Genomic DNA, 18,213 nt, shown 5'->3' on the forward strand with positions numbered 1-18,213 from the left:
ATTTTTAAATAGTCTGCATTATGCTACAGAAATTCTACTATTTTTAGTTGTTGCTTTTAGCAAGTTTCCTCATTTTGAAGTGGTTTCACTTTTTTGAATTAGGCACAATGGCAATGGATGTATTGACTTTTTTTTTTTTTTTTTACTCCTTTAGGGATCAATGCAGTGACCTTCCTTTTATATTACACCAACTTTAAGAATGTATTTAGTCCAAGTCTCCAGTGTGGTATTTTTAAATAGTCTGCATTATGCTACAGAAATTCTACTATTTTTAGTTGTTGCTTTTAGCAAGTTTCCTCATTTTGAAGTGGTTTCACTTTTTTGAATTAGGCACAATGGCAATGGATGTATTGACTTTTTTTTTTTTTTTTTTACTCCTTGAAGGGTTTAGGATCTAAGTAGCTTAGCATCAATGTGGGAGAGCAGCTCTTCAACATTTACATTTGAAGTGCATTCTGTGCATTTTTTAGAGCCAAGTTAAGATTTGCATTTCCTACTCTGGGGTCCCTAATGCACAGCTCTTTGAAGAAATTGTCACTGGCTGTCTTTAAAGGCCTCACATCCCGCTGTGGAATTTAACATCATCTGTAGGTAGGAAAAGTCACCCCTTTCTGTGGGTCTCTTCAGTGTGGTCTGAGAGATAAGAGAGTCCTCAACTTCTGCACAACAGGCCAGCACGATAAGCTGAAGGAGAGGTGGCAACATCACGTCCCACCCTGTATAAAGAAATCGAACAAACAACTTCGCAAGTGGATAATTTTTAAAGAAAGCTGAAGGAAGGAGCCATTGCCCACCAGAACAAGCAGGAGCTGAAGACTTTCACGGTACAGGGAACTAGACATGGGCCAAGGTAAGCAAAAATCACTTTGGTTAGTCCCAAGCATTTGCCAGTTTTCTGTCAGGAAAAGCAACTGTCCCTGCTCCAAGACAGTGTTCATGAGGCTTGTAGAAGAGGTGAGCTTCTTACAGGGCAGGAGCCAAGAAAGTGCTCTAAAGGCTAAGGGAGTTCAATTTGCACGGAGGACTGCACAAAAGGGGACAGCAAACAAAAGCTGGTATCAATACCTAAGAGGAGTTTGAGAGAAGCAGTAAGAGGCAGCTAAGGCAGACATGTGAGAGTTTGGAAGTAAAGGCAAGAGAGTTATCCTTAACATAGGGGATGGGGAGCAGGGGGTGGGGGGAGGTAAGCCAGACTACAAAACTAAAGCAGAGATGACTGTTTTAGCCACTTGAGCAAGGAGAGGATCCAGGTTCCAAGCAACCTTGAAGAAACTGACAGTAAGATCCATGAAAAGTCATGTGAAGGAGAGGGAGCCAGACTGCATATGACTCACCAGTCTACAAGATAGCCAGAACAGACATCTTCATCACAGAGAAGAAAATATATGAGGTCAGAGCTGGCTCTCTAAAGCTTAAACTGGTGCAGGGCTGTGAACTGGGACAGCTGTAAAGGGATTTGAAAGCCAGACCAGAATCGTTCACTGAAAGGAACGCCTGACAAAATTCATACGGGAAAAAAGAAACAAAGCACACAATCCAGTGAGACTCCCACAACAAACACAGAAGGAACAACAGCAATGGGAGAAGAAAGGTATCAATGCAGAGGACAAGGGAAGTTAGACATAAGGAAAGAGCAGACCAATGAAAACTGCAAAGAGTAGTAGTTGTGACTTTAGCACAGGAGCGATGGCTTTAGATAGCAGGGAAATGCTCTGTGGATTACTTTTTTTTTTAGCTGGAACAAAGGGAGGAGCCTGGGTCAGCAAGGGGAGGTAGGTGACAGGATGTGTCATATAAGGGGCAGCAGTTACAACCCACAGGTTCAAGGATCTCAGTGGTGAGTTGGGAGCTGAAGAGATACGTGAGGTCAGGATCATCCCAAGGCTGAGACAAACCAGGGTGTTACCTGCTTCTCAGCAAGAAGTCTGGAAAGATTCACACCACCACCAAAACCAGAAGAAAAACGCAAGTACATGATCACAGCACAGCCATTGAGCACTGAATTGGGTGCTTGTAATTGTGACAATTTTTTTCTTCTTCTGGTGCTGGACAGAAGCATGCACGATGTGTATAATGCATGTGTAGGAGACAGGAGGAGGAGGAGCTCTTCTGTCTCCTGCAGCTCTGGGTGTGAGATTGCCAAGTAATGCGGTGCAAAGAAGGAACAACAGGTGTTTGATTTGCTGTGATCCAGCATAGTTCCAGGACTATACAGCCACATTGCATTCGAACCAGCAGTGAAGTCTGCACCAGTTGCTGGTCTTTGGTGCATATCAGACATACATAGTGCAGTAACTGCTGGAAAAGCTTGCACCCATCTTGCAAGTGGGGTGTAATTGCTTGTCTCCTGTGCACAATTTCGACCACATATCGATGTGGAGAGATGCTGCTTTGAGTGCCATCAGTGCCCTTGAGTACAGAGTAAGACTCCAAATGTAGTCACAGTGCATGCTCAGTGCTAACCATAAAATCTGTATCATTTGAATGCTCAGGTCTGTTCCATGTCCTTTCCTGGGCAGGAAGGAGCTTTTGCATAATCACTTGGTTCACTTGATGATTCCAAGGTATAAGCAAAGGCAGCTCATTAGCCACTTGACACAAGAACAACCAAGCTCAGAGTGAAGGCCCTTACAGTTACTGGGCAGCAAGTCTCAAAGGCAGGGGGGCACTGTCTGAGTGGAGGAACGTATGATCAGCTGTTTGTGTGTCTCAGGATGTGGCCCAGGGCCAGACTGCGGGTAGCTCACAGCCCCAAACTCATGCTGTATCTTCTCACACTACAGGTCTGAGCATCAAAAAATGTGATTTCAAGATCACAATGAACAACAATAACCACCACACAGAAGAAATCAGCACTGAAAGGCTTATGGTGAGGCGGGGGCAGCCATTCACTATCACCGTGAGCTTCTCAGCTCCAATACACAGCTACCTGCAGCAGCTGAAGAGGACCTTCCTCATAGTACAGACAGGTAACATCATTACCATACCTATCGGAGCTCTGGTCCTTCACCCACCTGAAGAACAGAGCTGGTGGCAAAAGCCATCTTCAGAGCTGGACAGAGGTGCCCACACGTAGAAGTGAGGCCAGTGAACTGTTTATCTAAGGCAGCGTAGGGTCTCCTGCTGCTGGGACTGCAGGGTCAAAACTAGATCTCTTTCCAGAAGAGACACTGCAGCACAATAACCAATGCAGGTTCACTACTCTATGACTTGAAAGTACTCACAGGATCTCTCCTCTCTCTCCTGGCTTTTGGTTTAGGAATGTTCAAACTTAGCTAGCCTGTTACAGGTGTTTTCTGTTACAGAGTGTTTTCTAGTGAGACACCTGAGAAGGGCAGCAGCATTCAGGCCCAGCTTATTTTACCATAATCTGAGCATTTGGCTGTGACTTTTGTTACAAAACACTGAATCCCAGGAGCACCAGGTCTGCACCATTCTGTCTGTTCCAGGTTTCTACAAATCTATGAAATACACATCCCACTTTCAAACATAGAGGCCTGAGTGCAATACTAACCTTAGGAAGATTCACTAGGCATTAAGCTGCTAAAGGGGTAAGACTCTCTCACAAGAAAGGAGAGCTATAGCTCCAGATATAGACAAGGTCCCTGCAATCTGCATGGGGTGAGGATGCATGTCTGGAATAGACACAACCAGATCTCTTTGGCTGCAGGATCACATCCTTCCAAAGCAGATGGAACCCAGACTGAATTTCCCATCTCCAGCCTGGGAGACAAGAAGCAGTGGAGCGCAGCACTGGAAGAACAGGACCCATGCTTCTGGACCATCTGTGTGAACACGCCTGCCAATGCTCCCATTGGCCAGTATGCTCTGCTTTTACATGCCTCCAAGTCTTACCATCTCCTGGGCAACTTCACCCTTCTCTTTAATCCCTGGTGCCAAGGTATGTGGTCAGAAACAGAAAGGCAGGCTGGGATCAGTCACTTCACAAAAACAGCTTTTGAGCTCTGGCACTCTGCCTCCATGGAGTTTGAGGCTGACTCACCTAGTGCTCCCCGCCACTCCTGCCCTGCTCCTCACAGCACCTTAGGAAGGAGGTAGGGGCTAATAAAAGCTCAAAGCTGCCTGCCTCAGCACTTCTGCCTTGTTCCTGGAGTACTCCACTGCCAGAGCCCTGTTCTCCTGCTAAAGGAAAAATATTTGATAAAGTGTTTCCTATAATGAAGATTTTAAGATGAGTCAAGATTATAATCGGACTGATTAAGGCCACTGTATCTTTCTTAGGAATAGAGAAGTCAACAGCCAGGAGAGTAAAAGAGCTAGCTAGTGCAATCGCCTAGGTCTGGAGGAACTTTTTGAACAAGGAAACAGAGATGACAGTGAAATTCTTTCCTGTCTGATTCAGAATCTGTGGTATTTTTCCAGGGTAGAATGCCAGGGACTGCCAAAGTCCCTGCAGTGCAGTGGAGTCTGCTGATGTGAGAAAGATACAAGTGCATCTGAGACCACGAATGCTTTTTTCCTGATGCTTTTTTCCCTCTAATCTAGATGATGAGGTGTTCTTGGCTAATGAGGCACAGCGGCAGGAGTACATTTTAAACCAAGAGGGTGTCATCTACTGGGGGACTGAAAACACAGTCCTAACACAACCCTGGGACTTCAGCCAGGTAAGCAAGAGGTCCAATATGCCTGTGCTCTTTTACAGCCACCAGCAGAGGAAGGATGCGTATCTCCTGTGTGTACAGGACGCTATCCATTTCCATACTGTGGCTTTGATGAAAGAACTTGCTCTCTGCACTCACTGTCTTTGTCTAAGACTGTGCAGGAGAACAGGGACCTGTGTATGAAGTCCCACAACCCAGTATATGGAATTTTAGCTACCTTCTCAGGCTGTTCTCTATGAAGAAATGCATTGATCTATATCTGGGCTTTGTGTGCCTTCCTTTCATCAACAGATATAAAAGCATTTAACAGAGCTTACTAATACTGTCTCTATTTTACAGGTAAAGTGAGGACAAGTAGATCTTCCGATTTTCCCAAGGCCATCTGTCACAGCCAGGGATTAGAATGGGATTTTCTTCCACTTTAGTGCCACCAGATCACAAAAGTACCCCTGTGCCAACCCAGAAAAGCATCAATTTCCCTCAATCAGGGGATGTGGTATCATGCTAATGCATTTCCCACCTTGCTTCAATAAAGCTGTAGGTCTGCCTTTAGTATGTTGTGCTCCCCCTCCAAATCTCTGCCTGGAGCTCTCCTCCACAGCCCACTTATATAAGACTATCAGCAGAAAGGGAGAAATAATCTGCACAGTTACAAACCTTTGCAGGGACTCCAGAAAATGTTCAGGCCAAATTTCCTGAAATGATGTGTTGTTATTTCAGTTTGAGCAGGATATTGTTGACATCTGCTTCACACTGCTGGATGTAGGTGAACGCCATCAACGAGACAAGGATCACACTCAGCGCAAGAACCCTATTCACATCTGCCGCACAGTTGCTGCCATGGTAAGGAGAGCAGACAGCAGCCCTGTCCCTAGCAGAGAACACCCAAATGCAGAGCGAAGGCTAGCATCTTCTCAATCCCAGTTTATGGCAACCTACTGACCAAAGAGGAAGCCTGCCCAGGGCTGTTCCAAACAACACCTCCTGCCTGTCTCCAGCCCTTCCTGATATTCCTGCAGCAGACAAGTAATGCTGCAGCAGTTTCCTAGCAGTGACAGTACACTTACTGAATAAATCTCAGGGGAGACTGTTGGCACCTGTTCTGCTCAGCCATGACCTTCATGCTTTGCACAAAAAATCCTTTTGGTTTCATCTGCCTTGGGAGTAGCTTCATCAAACAGGATGAGGTGTAGCTACCAAAGAGAGGCAATTCCTTAATCCATCTTTCTCTCCTCCTTCCCTGCAGCTGAACTGCGATGAGTTTAGAGGAATCCTGACAGAATGTGGGACCGGGCAATACTATAACGGGACACCCCCTTCCAAGTGGCTGGGAAGCAGCCCCATCCTCCGGCAGTGGGTTGCAATGCAATGCAAGCCTGTCCGCTATGGGCAGTGCTGGGTGTTAGCTGCAGTCATGTGTTCAGGTACAGTAGTGGTTCAAAGACTTTTGTGTTGAGCAAAGCCTTATTTGGTCTGCAGAACCCCTAGTATATGCCTAAATTCCTGGATTAACACAGATCCCAGTAACATAACCTTTAATCTTTAGGTGAGAGGCAGATCCTCAGAATTTCCTCATCAACATTCAGCATCGCTAGCTTTGAGATAAAAGAGTATCAGTACACACCATTCACTGAACGCACCTATGATAGCTTATTTCCTGAGGGGGCAATGCCTCTTGCAAAGTCCAAACAGCAGGCCTGGTGCCATTCCTAATAGGCCTAACATCAGAAAAGGCTCTACATCTATCAGCAGAGGTATCCTTAGAGCAGGATGCACAACTGATTCACAGCTCGCTTTTCTGCACAGTTCTGAGGTGCCTGGGAATTCCTACCAGAGTGGTCACAGGCTTTACGTGGGCTCACAACACTAACGGCAGCCTGAGTGTGGATGAGTATTATGATGAAGATGGGACACTGCTTACACAAGACAAGAGTGCCCGTGTCTGGTAAGAAAACATGGCAAGAATTTGAGACAATACCTGGATCTAGGAAGTGATGAGGGGGGAAAGAAAGAGGTAAACAGCTGCAGGGAGGTGGATAGGAGACAGCTCAGCCGAGATCCTGTCTACATGACCTGTTCTTGAGAAATTGCCGCAACCCAAACTGAAGAGTGCCCTATTACTAGGGCCCACAAAGGAAGAATGATAGCCTGGTCCAGTTGGAGAAACTCCACTTGTGTCAAAAACCATGGTCTCTGCTCTCTTCAACATGCACTGAGCTCTCTCAAAGGAGCATTACTTGGCTGTGATTTGGCTAAAATTTTACTGTACCTCAGGGCTCAGTCCCTTGGTATAAGCACATGATGTTGTCTCTTGCAGGACCTTCCACGTTTGGAATGAATGCTGGATGGCTCGAGCGGACTTGCTACCAGAGTACAGCGGGTGGCAGGCACTGGATGCCACCTGCCAGGAAAAAAGCAAAGGTAAGATATCAAAGATGGGCTTGGGGGCGGGGGGAGTGGAGCGGGGAGCAAATAAAGCAGTTCAATATTCCTCCCTTCCCCAACTTCCAATGGAAGGATGCAAAAGGACAGGGACTCACCCTGTTGACATTAAGCACAAAATCATCATTCATGTTTGGTTTGTGCAGCTTGCGTAGCTCTAAGAGCTCTATCACAGCACTGCTCCCTAATGTCCTCCTCAACTAGATTCTTCACCACTCCCAGTATAGGTCTAAACTAGGTATGGGTCTAGTTGGTAAAGCATCTGAATCTTAACTGGGCCACATTTTCTCTTCAGGTCCATCCTTCTGTGGGCCAGCCCCTGTTCAAGCCATCAAGGAAGGGGACACAGAAGTTGATTATGATGTCTGCTACTTCTTTGCTGCCATCAATGCCAAGTGCCAGGTCTGGATACAAAAAGCAGATGACACCCTCAAGCCAGCTCTCGGTGACACAAAGTACACTGGCAACAACATCAGCACCAAGAGTGTGGGCAGTGAACGCTGTGAGGATATCACACACAACTACAAGTATCCTGAAGGTACAGGGTAGGCAAGTGCCTGAGCACATTCCCTGCCAGTGTTACAAGTGAAGAGTAAAAGACTACAGAGCAGAGCCATACCAGAGCATTAGGGTCATCCACTTCTCACTACTTCTCTTTCCTGAATGGCACAAGAACACCTTACTCTTGCTGTCTACAGAACCAAAGCACATGTCATACCCCAGATGTCATCCTGCTTAATTACATTAACCAGCTCTCTAGAAGGCCAGGCCTTTCTTCACCAGGCACTCTCCTGTCTGGAAAACCTTCTTTCCTGATTTCTGTTACCTGTACACTCTGTACATTCACCTCCCATTACCCCTGTAATATATATAGATATATTTCAGACTCCAGCTGTCTGAAAAGGACTGTTGTGCTCCCAGATATTGTCTAAATCCCTCCCTCAAAAAGTAGCTCCCCCTTCAGAATCGATTACTGGGTACTGTTTCCCTGACCCAACCTTATCGTCTCATCTTAGCCTGTGGTATGTTGTCTGCTTGGCTGCAGTCCATCACAAAAGAATATAGTACTGTGCCCTAGCTACAGCTACAGTTAAAGAGGCAACTGCCTCTTTTACTCTGACAGATGTTAGCACCAAGGTGCTTTAAAAACTATGACAAATCTTTCCAAGTAGATGTATCTTTCAGGTACATCCAATGAATGTCCTGTCAGCTGAAATTCTCAAACTGCTCCAACCAGAAGCACAACAGGATATCTCTCTGTGCTCTTAGAAACAGTTATCTACAGTACTGCCAGGATAATTCAACACCACCCTTCTGCATTTACTGCTTCACACTAGTAAACAGGAAAGAATACTAAAATATATGCTCCCTTTTTTGTGACAGGTTCTCTTCAGGAAAAAGAAGTACTTGACAAAGCCTACAGAAAGATAAAGAAACTTGAGACAACCAGTAGCAGGAGTGAAACACAGTCTAGCTCCATTCCTACTGCCCTTGAAGAGCCAGTTAACCTTTTCATCCACCTCCAGTCGAAGAGTTCTCTGCTACTGGGACAAGATATTCTGCTTTCCATTGCAGTGTTTAACCACAGTGGTAGAGAAAAGGCTACTCATCTGGTAGTGGGGGCCCAGTCTCTACACTACAATGGTGTGCCCATTACCCAACTTTGGAAGGAAGAGTTTCATTTTATCCTCAAAAGCAATGAAGGTAAGGACTCCACTGGGTGCATGGCTAGAAAAGTATATCTAGTCCTCTCACTTGGGGAAAAATGCACTTAGCCCTAAGTTTACAAAAGGTTGGCTGAATAGTTGATTGTAGGTGATTGAAATAAAACACTTTGGCGACATCACCTTAGAGATTTTGAATCTGCAAATCCAGCTGGGATCACTTAAGCTTTTAAATGCTGAGCTTTTAGTACAATGTCAGGCACTAAACACTCCTAGGTGCCATGCAGGCTAAGACCAGACTGTACTCATCTGCATTGTCATCTGTATTTCACCACTCTGTATTCCAGCTAACAACCTGCAGGTCTTTGTGCCTTACTCACGGTACAGAAAAGAGTTGGGAGAGAACCATCTGCTTAGGCTGACTGCCATGCTGAGAGACGAGGACTCCTTCTACATATACTTTGCACAGGAAGAGATCAGCATTTGTCATCCCTCCCTCACTATTGAGGTTAGATTGGTCTATTATTCTGTTACTGCAGTAGTGAGAAAACAGCTTTCATAGTCATAAGCAGCAAAAAAATTCTGCTGGATTGAGTGGCTCTTCTCATGCTGTGTTCTTTCACAGCACTGAGACATCAGTTTGGGAAAGGTAAGTTGTGCCACACTGTTGTATACAGTACTGCCACTTCTACCTTGTCTATATTTGAGCGTAAGGAAATCCTGATGACTCCTAACTCGCTCACCAGTCTGGAAATCAGAGGCTGCAGGAGGAAACTACAGCAGAAGACTAGTTGAGAAGAAAGTAAGCTGGACTTTGCCTCTTCTGGCAACTGGCAGCTCAGGCTGAGACCTCTGGCACCAAAAAAATCATTTATCTCCCTTTAATCATAGAAGAATCTCTTTCCTTCTCTCAGTTTCAGCTCATTTCCTTTTTTCAACAGTTTCCAGAAAATGTGGTACAGTATCAGCCAAGCACAGCAAAGATCAGCCTCCTGAACCCTCTCACCGAACCCTTGGAGAAGTGTGTGATCATGGTTGCAGGGCGAGGGCTCATTTACAGACAAAGGAAGTACAAGTAAGTGCAAACTGATTGATCTAAGAATGGTAAATGGAAAAAGAGACACAATACAAGCTAGAGAAACCCTTGCACAGGAAAGGCTGTCCCCCAAAATAAGCGGGCACCAACATGGCAGGAAGAGACTGCTACAGCGTGAAAGCCCCAGGCATCCCGTCCTTTATTTACAGATAATACAGAAGATTTTCACACTGAAAAGGAAAAAAGCTGGATAACAGAACTTTCAACAGATGTGTAATACATAAGTTGAAGCCAGTATGACATTTGTGCGAAAGCTTCAACCCCAAAGGCCTAGACAGCAGAAGGAAAGTCCTCTGTCAACAAAAAGGGTAACAACAGAAGTACCACAAGACTTAGGCAGAAATACACATTAAATAAGACAACAGTTATAGGTCACTGAAATGAGCTATGAAATTTAGAAATTATTTGCTGTTGAGAAATCAATTGCTTTTTAGCTAGCCACTTGAACATCCATAAGTGGGGTAAAACTATACTGTTTGTGACGTATCTTTCCACCCATTACCCACTGTCAGCAATAAAGACAGTCCCTGTGTACAATTTCAACAGTGTCTTTCCCTTCCCTACTAAAGAACCAGGCAAACCTGGCTTAGCCAAGAGTTATCCAAAAAAGCATGCTTTCCTTCACATGAAAAAAAAATCCAACCCATTTCTCTCAAGAAGCTGCATTAGGACAAAGTAACCTTAGATGCCTCCGTGGGGAGTTCAACCCTCCTGTCACATATCCCTCCCAAACTACTGTCAGATCACAATTCCATTGTGGTAGTTTAGATAACTGCTAGCTGCCTTCTATTTTTTTTTCTTTCCTTTTTTTGGCACCACACTCCTGTCTAGCAAATGCACCTCCTGGGCCCTTGGAACTAGAAATACAAAGAGGTATGCTTCCTGTATAATCCCTCTTGCCTTTCAGGCTGGGCTCTGTGCAACCTAAAAGCATTCAACAGCTGCAAATCCCATTCACCCCCACCCAAGCAGGGCCCAGAAGACTCACTGCACATCTTACCTGCCTTCAACTCCAGAACCTGAAGAGCTACAAAACTATCGACATTGCAGCTGCCTGATGCCCAACTTAGAACAGGTCTTGCTGTCCTGTTTAGAAAAGAGTGATCGTGATCTGTGCCCTGAACTTAGGCAAGCATAGATGTTAACAGTTTAATTAAAGTTATATTTAAAACCATGTCTGACTTTGATTATTTGTACAAACTCAACTCTCTCCCATCTGCCACTATGCCCACTCTCCAGTTTTGTAAGTTGAACCTTACTGTGACAAAGATGGGCTAAATGCTCAAGCAGATGCTGCATTTCTCACCATGCATATGTGCTGAACCCACCACTGCTTAGTCATTTTTCCCTACCCGTGGCAAAAAAAGGATATCCTAGAACTTTAAAGTGATGATAGATGTAGCATTTCTCTAGAGATATACTCTTATCCCCCTACAGATCCTTGATGTTGGTAAAGTAGTAAATAATATTTTCTACTGCTTTCTGAGGAAATAGAGAAGAGAAAGATACTTCACTCTTCCCTAAGGCTAGACAGGAAATAGCAGCAGTGCTGCATATTTTTTAATGGTTCATTGGGCTGCCTGCAAAAGAAGCAAGACCCTTTCCTTCTGTATATATCCTCTGCCACCTGAAAACAGATAAAGCCACTCATGCAAATCTAGCAATATTTTATTGTTCTTTGAACCCCATAGTAGTTGTAATGTCTGAAGAATGGGGCACATTCACAGCATTAAGATGCAGCACTGTACCATCCCAGGAATCCAAGCAAAACGACACCTTCTGCAATGGCAAAGAGCAACTTCCTGGGAAAGTTTTACCAAGTGGCAGTAAAGTTCTCTCCTAAAAACATCGTTCTCATCATTCTCCCACTAGCTGGAGAACAGCGAGATTCACTGGAAAAGCATATGCCAGAGCCAGTGGCAGCAACATATGTAGACATGGAAGAGCTAAAGTTGACCCTGTGTGAAGTTCTTGATTTTGTTCATGTTGTGATCTACTGCACCAGATAGAAACTGCACCCAGCCTTCCTCTGATGGTGGACATACATGGCTTGTCCTGCAAAAGTGGAGGAAATTCATTAGGAAAGCCTCCTGGGTGTCTTACACCTATGCATCCAGACAACACGTGTATTGTGAAGTGCTGAATTACCACAGCATTAAAACAGGACTGCTATAGCTCCAGAGTGCTTTGAGCAAGGAATAACCCACATCCAAGTCTCTAGTCCCAAACCTTAACACATATATGTGTGTCTTCAGTGGGAACCACTTTCATCCCTACCATCCTTTTCTTACTCCCATCCCTTTGTGGCTGGATATCATAATTATTCCAAAATGCCAGCATTTACTGTCTAGAAATGAGTTCATCTTTGACAGGAGGCAGAAAGAGATCAACCTTCTTAGCAGGGAACACACACTTCTAAAACTGTAACTCATACTCACTTTGTAATCTCTAAGACCTTCTTTAATACCGAGGCCAACTTAGCAGCCTAGAAAGAAACAAAAAGGAAATAAAGTAAGCCAAACACAGAAAAAAAGGGGCTCAGCAGTACTGGAAAAGAAAGGGGGGTGCAGGAATGCCCAACACAGCCAAGAATGAGTAAAACTGCCACAGATCCTGATGCAGAAGGTATCTTATCTATCACTGTCATGCTGGGAGTGTCTCCCAACCTACTGCTGGCTGGGACAGGTGAAAATAAAGACAGGCTGTTTATTAAAGCATACATTAAAATGCTTTCTTCTTTAAAAAGGTAAGCCTATTAGAAATTGTAACATATTAAGGCATGAAGTTACAAGTGACTGACTGTAATGCAATTTGATATAAAGCAATACTGTCTTTTTTATGCCAAAAAAATCAAGCCACTGGCCAAAGGCATGAAACCAGATTTAAGAATAAAAAAATCTCAGATATGGGAAGATACGTACTTAATTTATGATGCAAGGGACCCCTGGAAGTCATATAGTACAACCTCCTGCTCAAAGCAAGGCCTACCTCAAAGTTCAGTCAGGTTGCTCAGAGCCTTGCCCAGTCAAGTTTTGAATATTGCCAAAGATGGAGATTCCACTGCTTCTCTGACCAGCTTGTTTCAGTAGCTTAACCACACTCACTGTGAGAATTTTTAATTTATATTTTTAATTTAGATAACTTTATTTGAGCAAGTCTACATTACCCAAGTAAAAAAGTAGACATGCAATACATCGGCAGCCTTAGGCCTCACTTTCCTGAGGTAGTCATTGGACGTCTCTATGGATTATGGTTCAGAGCCAAAGCTCAAGTGGCCATGCTCTTCTCTGAAGAAGTAAAGATGAGGAATGCATTTCCACGTGAAGGAAGCGAAGTGTGCAAGAACCAAAGGGGACTCTTCATCCCTAAGAACTTGTTACTGAGACAGTCACTAACACCCACCTCTCCCTGACAGTCAGCTAATCCCTCCAATTCCATTTCTTCCCCTTCTCTACGGCCAAGTGAGTAGACCTGCATGCAGGCTGCAGATACTTACATTGAGTCGCACAGCCAACTGGTTCATAGGTGGATACATGCTCAGTGCCAGCTCATCAACACTAGAATAGAAGAGAGGGGAGCAATGGAAGAAAGGTCCTGATAGCACAACTCGTGGATCCTGGTCAAAGCCTACACTCACCCTGAATGTAAGTCAGGAACAGCAGTGCATGACAAGGAGACAACATCAGTCATACCCATGGGATGCTTCTCACTGCCTTCTCAGACATCTGTGTGCCACTCTCACCTTACAGTGAGACATGGCCACAGCTCCACCCCAAGCTGCAACGTATGTTCCTCTCCTAACTTGCACAACTCTCAACAGCATATGCCATCATAGTCCTCCCACCACACCTACTTCCACCACCTGCTCACAGCTTCAATATCATAAAAGTTTTCCTAATCCATTCTCTAGACCTCAAGAAAGACAGGGACTGCTCTGGAGCAAAAAGTGGCATGGGGACAGACCTGCTTACCTTGGACTGATCTCATTAGCAATGTCTGCAAGATCATCCAGCTGAGCGATCTGCTCTGGAGAATCAGCTTTGCCATAAGCCTTCACTACACCCAAGACCTTCTTCAGGCAAGCTTTAGAGGCCTTCATTAATCCCATGCAGGAGCTAAGTAGCTTCCGGTCAGCTTCTGACCAATATGTATCTCTGTTGCCTCGAAAGCCCAGCTCTTCATCTTCCATGATGTCACTGTAGGGATCTTGCCCTTCCACCAGAGCCTGAGAATACAGATGCACTGAAAACCCAGAGCCTAACATCAATTCCAGCAACACCCAGAAGGAAAGGAAAAACATTATCTAGAAATCATACAAATAATTTATGGAGCAATCTCTCTCCAACCAGCATCTCAGTTGCCAGATTCTGTTAATCCTAGCAGGACTGGATTAAGAAAAACTAATCCCCCACTCCAATTCAACAGAGCAAACAGCAAGAACCTGGCAAATAGTGCCATTCTTACATCCACCTAAACCACCCCACCGCCCCACCCCACTCCCCCTGCAGTTCAGGACATCACTTTATGGAAACCTTATGTAAAGTAAACCAGGCTTGAGTTTAAAAACTCATTAAGATCCAGGCATAATACAATAATCTAGGTCATATCAGAACAAATTTAAATCAAAGCCTGTATATAAAACAATCCCTGTGTTCCATCACTGAACCATCACTGCAATCCATCACTGCAGGTTCTTCAAAGGCTTAGGGGCTTCCTTACATGTTCCATCTCCTCCAGAGCATCCTTGACCACACCTAGACATGCAGCCAGAGCTGACGCAACTGCTGCCTGGTTATCTGCAAAAGCAAAAGGATGAAAACCGTGGCACTGCACTGATTCAAATCAGCTTGCAACAACGTTCATCTAGGTTTGCAATCATTAGATCTTGAGATTATAGGATCAAACTTTTTGCAGAGTTCAGAGCTGCATTGTTGCTATGCAAAGAATCTGGCCTGGCTTCCAAGCTTATACATTTCAAAACAGTCGGGTTTTGCAGAACGAGTGAGCCTTCATTGTACTAACTAGAATGCCCCTTGCAAGGGCTATTGATGTTCCAAGACAACACATCCTAGTTCTGTTGTTCTGCATACACAGTACTCACCTCGTGGCAGGTTGGACACTTGCTCACATGCCTCCCACACACCACCAGTTGATATAAGCTGTTCCTGAGACAAGCTGAAACAAAACAAAGCCCCCCCAGGTTAGACTCAATAACACCACTCTGCTAGACTGTGTTTTTATTTTCTGCACCAAAGATGATGCACACTAGCAGAAGCTCTGCTGGAAAGATGTCACCAACCAGCTTGTCACTAGTATCTCATGTCTGTGTAAAGCAAGAAGTGCTGGCTCCTACTGAGTTTAATGATCTGTTGGAACAAGAAGCAGGAGCCTCTTTAAAAGGCCTCTCAAGGTGCTTATGCATATTATTTATCTTTCAGAATCTATGCAAATCAGATGTCTGTATTATGGGTTGATGACCTCTGCCTAAGGGCAGTGGCATGTAATCCGTGAAGACAGGAAGTGGTCCATAGCAGTCCAATAACTAGCTTTATGAAGTTGCGCAATCATTGCATGTGACTGTTCACTCCAAGGGCAAAAACAGCCAAACAGTGCAAATGCTATCCAGCACCTTCATGGGAATCCTCCTCCCAGCATCTTTCCTTGCCACAGACAGGATGAAAATCTATTCTCCATGTAGGCAAACGTACCTGACTCAGTCACTGGGACAAGAGGGTACTGTCAGGGCCTTGAGTGTATCCCACCCTCCTAGGAGTTTAGTTGGCTTAGTTGAAAAGTTTAGTTGGCTAAGTACAAGGTCAGCTCCTTTGCTGATAGGAGGTATTGTGAAGAAAGCTAGAAGCGAGGGCCAGCCCTTCCTTACCCTAGGAGATGCTTTTACCCTGAGGTTCTTTCACTGGGCCCTGTTTGTGCTACATCACGGCTGTGTAGCAGTTATGTCTGCACCCAGTCTCATACCCCCTTGATTCAGACCTGGATCCTGACCCACTGATTTGACCTACTTGCCTTGATCTGAGATCCAACTCATTGTAACGGACATGCTGGGCAATCTCTGGAAGGTGTCTGATGCTGGTTACTCTCTCTGGACCTGACTCTGATCCTGACTTGCTGGCCTGACTTTCCAGCTTGACCTCATCGCTACAGGCGATGATCTGGACTCTCAGCTGAACCTCACTACCCTCACCAGCACTGCTCTGCTCACTCAGGTACTGGGGGACAGGGCCTTTGCTGATGAGGCCACTGCCTCTTCCTGCCTCATAACAATGCTCTGCTTCTGCCTCCTCCCTTCCCTTAGGAAGCAGTCTGCACTTGCTGCTTCCTAACAAGTATACTTGGAAATTTTTCTTCCTTTTTTTCTGGAAAATTACTACCTCTCCAATGGAGCACTGAGAATTGTTTCTGTGAGTTGGATCATTCCTTCCACTACTTCAGTGGTAGCATCTCGTACCATCTTCCGAAGAGTAGTACCTGGTTGAGATTGAGAAAGAGCAAGAAAGTTGCCACAAAGTCAGCACCGACAGAAAGCAACTGCCAAAGATGAACATACAGACTGCTCTGTTTGTGTGGATATACACTGTATAAATTAAGTTACAAGTATTTTGAAGGAAGCAACATGTTTCCCAGTTCCAAAAGGACTTCGGACAAGGATCTCAACACTTTATAAATATGAATACTCAATCAACTATACAACTTCCTACATTATCACTCTTTCACAGATGGAAATCTGCAGGAATAGACAGACAAGTGGTTCACTCATAAACGTGTTGCGAGTCTACAGAATAGCTGATAATGGGACTACCTGCTCATGATAACTTGCTTTCCTGCAGATGCCAGATCTCATATTAGGCTCTGAAATACTGTGTTTCTTTATATAGTGGTGAAAGAACCACCACCCTATATAGTGGTGACTGCCCTACTGTCACTATCTCACCTTGGCCCTTAGGGAGCCAGTAGTACACTGTGGCAACCGCAAGGATGGCATTTTGGACATCTTCACTCAGCTTCCGGCAATCCTGAAAATGGATAGGCAAAAGGATCAACCGTGAGTAGTGCATAGCTGCACCGCATTTAGAAAGTCTCACAAGCAATCACTTACATTCAGATTGCCTTGAAAAAAAGGGAAGCATAGTAATGGCCATCTTGCTTGAGAAACAAATACAGCACAACCAGAAAATACAGTAAGCAAGCTGTATACATCATAAGCCGCCTCATGATTTGGCAACAAAACATGCCCTGGTGTGGTGATCATGCATCAGAGAGGAAGAAGTGGCTTAGATCACTATTCTGAACTGAAGGTCTTTTTTTTTCTCCTCCAAACACAGGTGTGATAAACTTCTCTCAATTAACAGCAAAAATATTGCGTATTCTTTGTTAGATCTAAGGTCTGTATTGCCCAAAATCCTGTCTCTATCAGCAACCAGCTGTAGATGTTAAAGAAAAGAATGTAAGAATACTTCTCTTTGGTATGTCTCCCTAACTTACAGAAATTAGTTCTCTGGGCAATTCTTGAATTGGATCAATACACTACAATGCATAGCCCATACTGACATCCCTTGTTTGTGCTGAACCAAATGACTTTGTTTTAGTCAAGTGAACCAAGAGATACCTGAAACTTGTCACACACACTGCAATTTCACAGTCTGTGGGGGCTTTCACTCACCTCTGCAGAAGTCAGTGGAGGCCTTGAGAATGCCAGACTCAGCTTTGTAGCTTCCTGTGACGTTACTTTGAATGTCTGACCTAGAAAGGATTCAATGGAAGCAAAACAATGGAAAGTAACTCGGGTAACAGATAAAAGAACAAAGCAGCTAGATGAGCAACATCTCTGATGCTGCTTTGCCCTACTGCCTGATTACCATTTCTTCCTTCCAGGCAATACAAAGACATAAACTTAATCCCACTACAGAAGAAGAAAAATTCCATGGTGTATTTGTGCCCTGCATGTTGCATGTGTCCTACGTCTGCTTTTCTTCCGTTTTTTTTACGTAGCTGGTAGTGATAGCCACAACAACATTTTGTGTCCTGGTCCATGACACCTTCACCAGGATCTGCTGGGAGGTTTTAACAGAGACTGAAAGCCTTAAAAATCGAGTTGTGACAACTGTTCGATACTGGCTGAGGCTTTGCCAATGCCAACACCCTGGAGTGGAGGGCAAGTGCAGAAGCCCTGGCTGGAGGCCTGCCGGGGATCTCGCTTGCAAGTCGGAACCCTGCCACGCACCGGTACCGCAGATACCCGCCTACGCCGCAGCCCAAAGCGTCCGCCCTGGCCCGCCCCGCGGCCCGGTCCTGACCCAGCCCGGCACCTACAGTGCGGCCCAGCGCCAGTCGACCCCGCACGCGGCCCGCCGCCAGCCCGCTCCCCCACCCG

At 45.0% G+C, this 18,213-nt stretch overlaps 2 protein-coding genes across 4 annotated transcripts; one reads left to right on the forward strand and one right to left on the reverse strand.

The window, feature by feature from the left end:
• Window positions 1–379: 379 nt before the first annotated feature.
• On the forward strand, window positions 380–10,998 carry LOC103899099 (erythrocyte membrane protein band 4.2). Of its 3 annotated transcripts, none has more exons than XM_009279506.2 (13): window positions 380–850; window positions 2,784–2,969; window positions 3,671–3,901; window positions 4,507–4,625; window positions 5,343–5,465; window positions 5,869–6,046; window positions 6,429–6,567; window positions 6,940–7,043; window positions 7,360–7,602; window positions 8,448–8,768; window positions 9,076–9,236; window positions 9,670–9,803; window positions 10,732–10,998. In XM_009279506.2, the coding sequence occupies exons 1-13, from the start codon at window positions 841–843 to the stop codon at window positions 10,880–10,882; spliced, it is 2,100 nt and encodes a 699-aa protein (XP_009277781.1). In that variant the 5' UTR covers window positions 380–840; the 3' UTR covers window positions 10,883–10,998. The 3 variants fall into 3 exon arrangements, with proteins under 3 accessions (XP_009277781.1, XP_009277783.1, XP_019327693.1); XM_009279508.2 differs by having other exon boundaries at window positions 9,974–10,795; XM_019472148.1 differs by lacking the exon at window positions 9,076–9,236 and having other exon boundaries at window positions 10,732–10,853.
• Window positions 10,999–11,475: 477 nt separating this feature from the next.
• CCNDBP1 (cyclin D1 binding protein 1) lies at window positions 11,476–17,873 on the reverse strand. Its single transcript, XM_009279545.2, has 10 exons — window positions 17,828–17,873; window positions 17,503–17,582; window positions 16,774–16,855; window positions 16,214–16,310; window positions 14,926–14,999; window positions 14,544–14,620; window positions 13,796–14,049; window positions 13,321–13,381; window positions 12,263–12,309; window positions 11,476–11,879 (listed from the first exon to the last, which is right to left on the reverse strand). The coding sequence occupies exons 1-10, from the start codon at window positions 17,871–17,873 to the stop codon at window positions 11,771–11,773; spliced, it is 927 nt and encodes a 308-aa protein (XP_009277820.1). The 3' UTR covers window positions 11,476–11,770.
• Window positions 17,874–18,213: the final 340 nt, after the last annotated feature.

This window comes from Aptenodytes forsteri, unplaced genomic scaffold (assembly GCF_000699145.1).
Source record: "Aptenodytes forsteri isolate BGI_AS27 unplaced genomic scaffold, ASM69914v1 Scaffold483, whole genome shotgun sequence".
Classification (NCBI taxonomy): Eukaryota; Metazoa; Chordata; class Aves; order Sphenisciformes; family Spheniscidae; genus Aptenodytes; species Aptenodytes forsteri.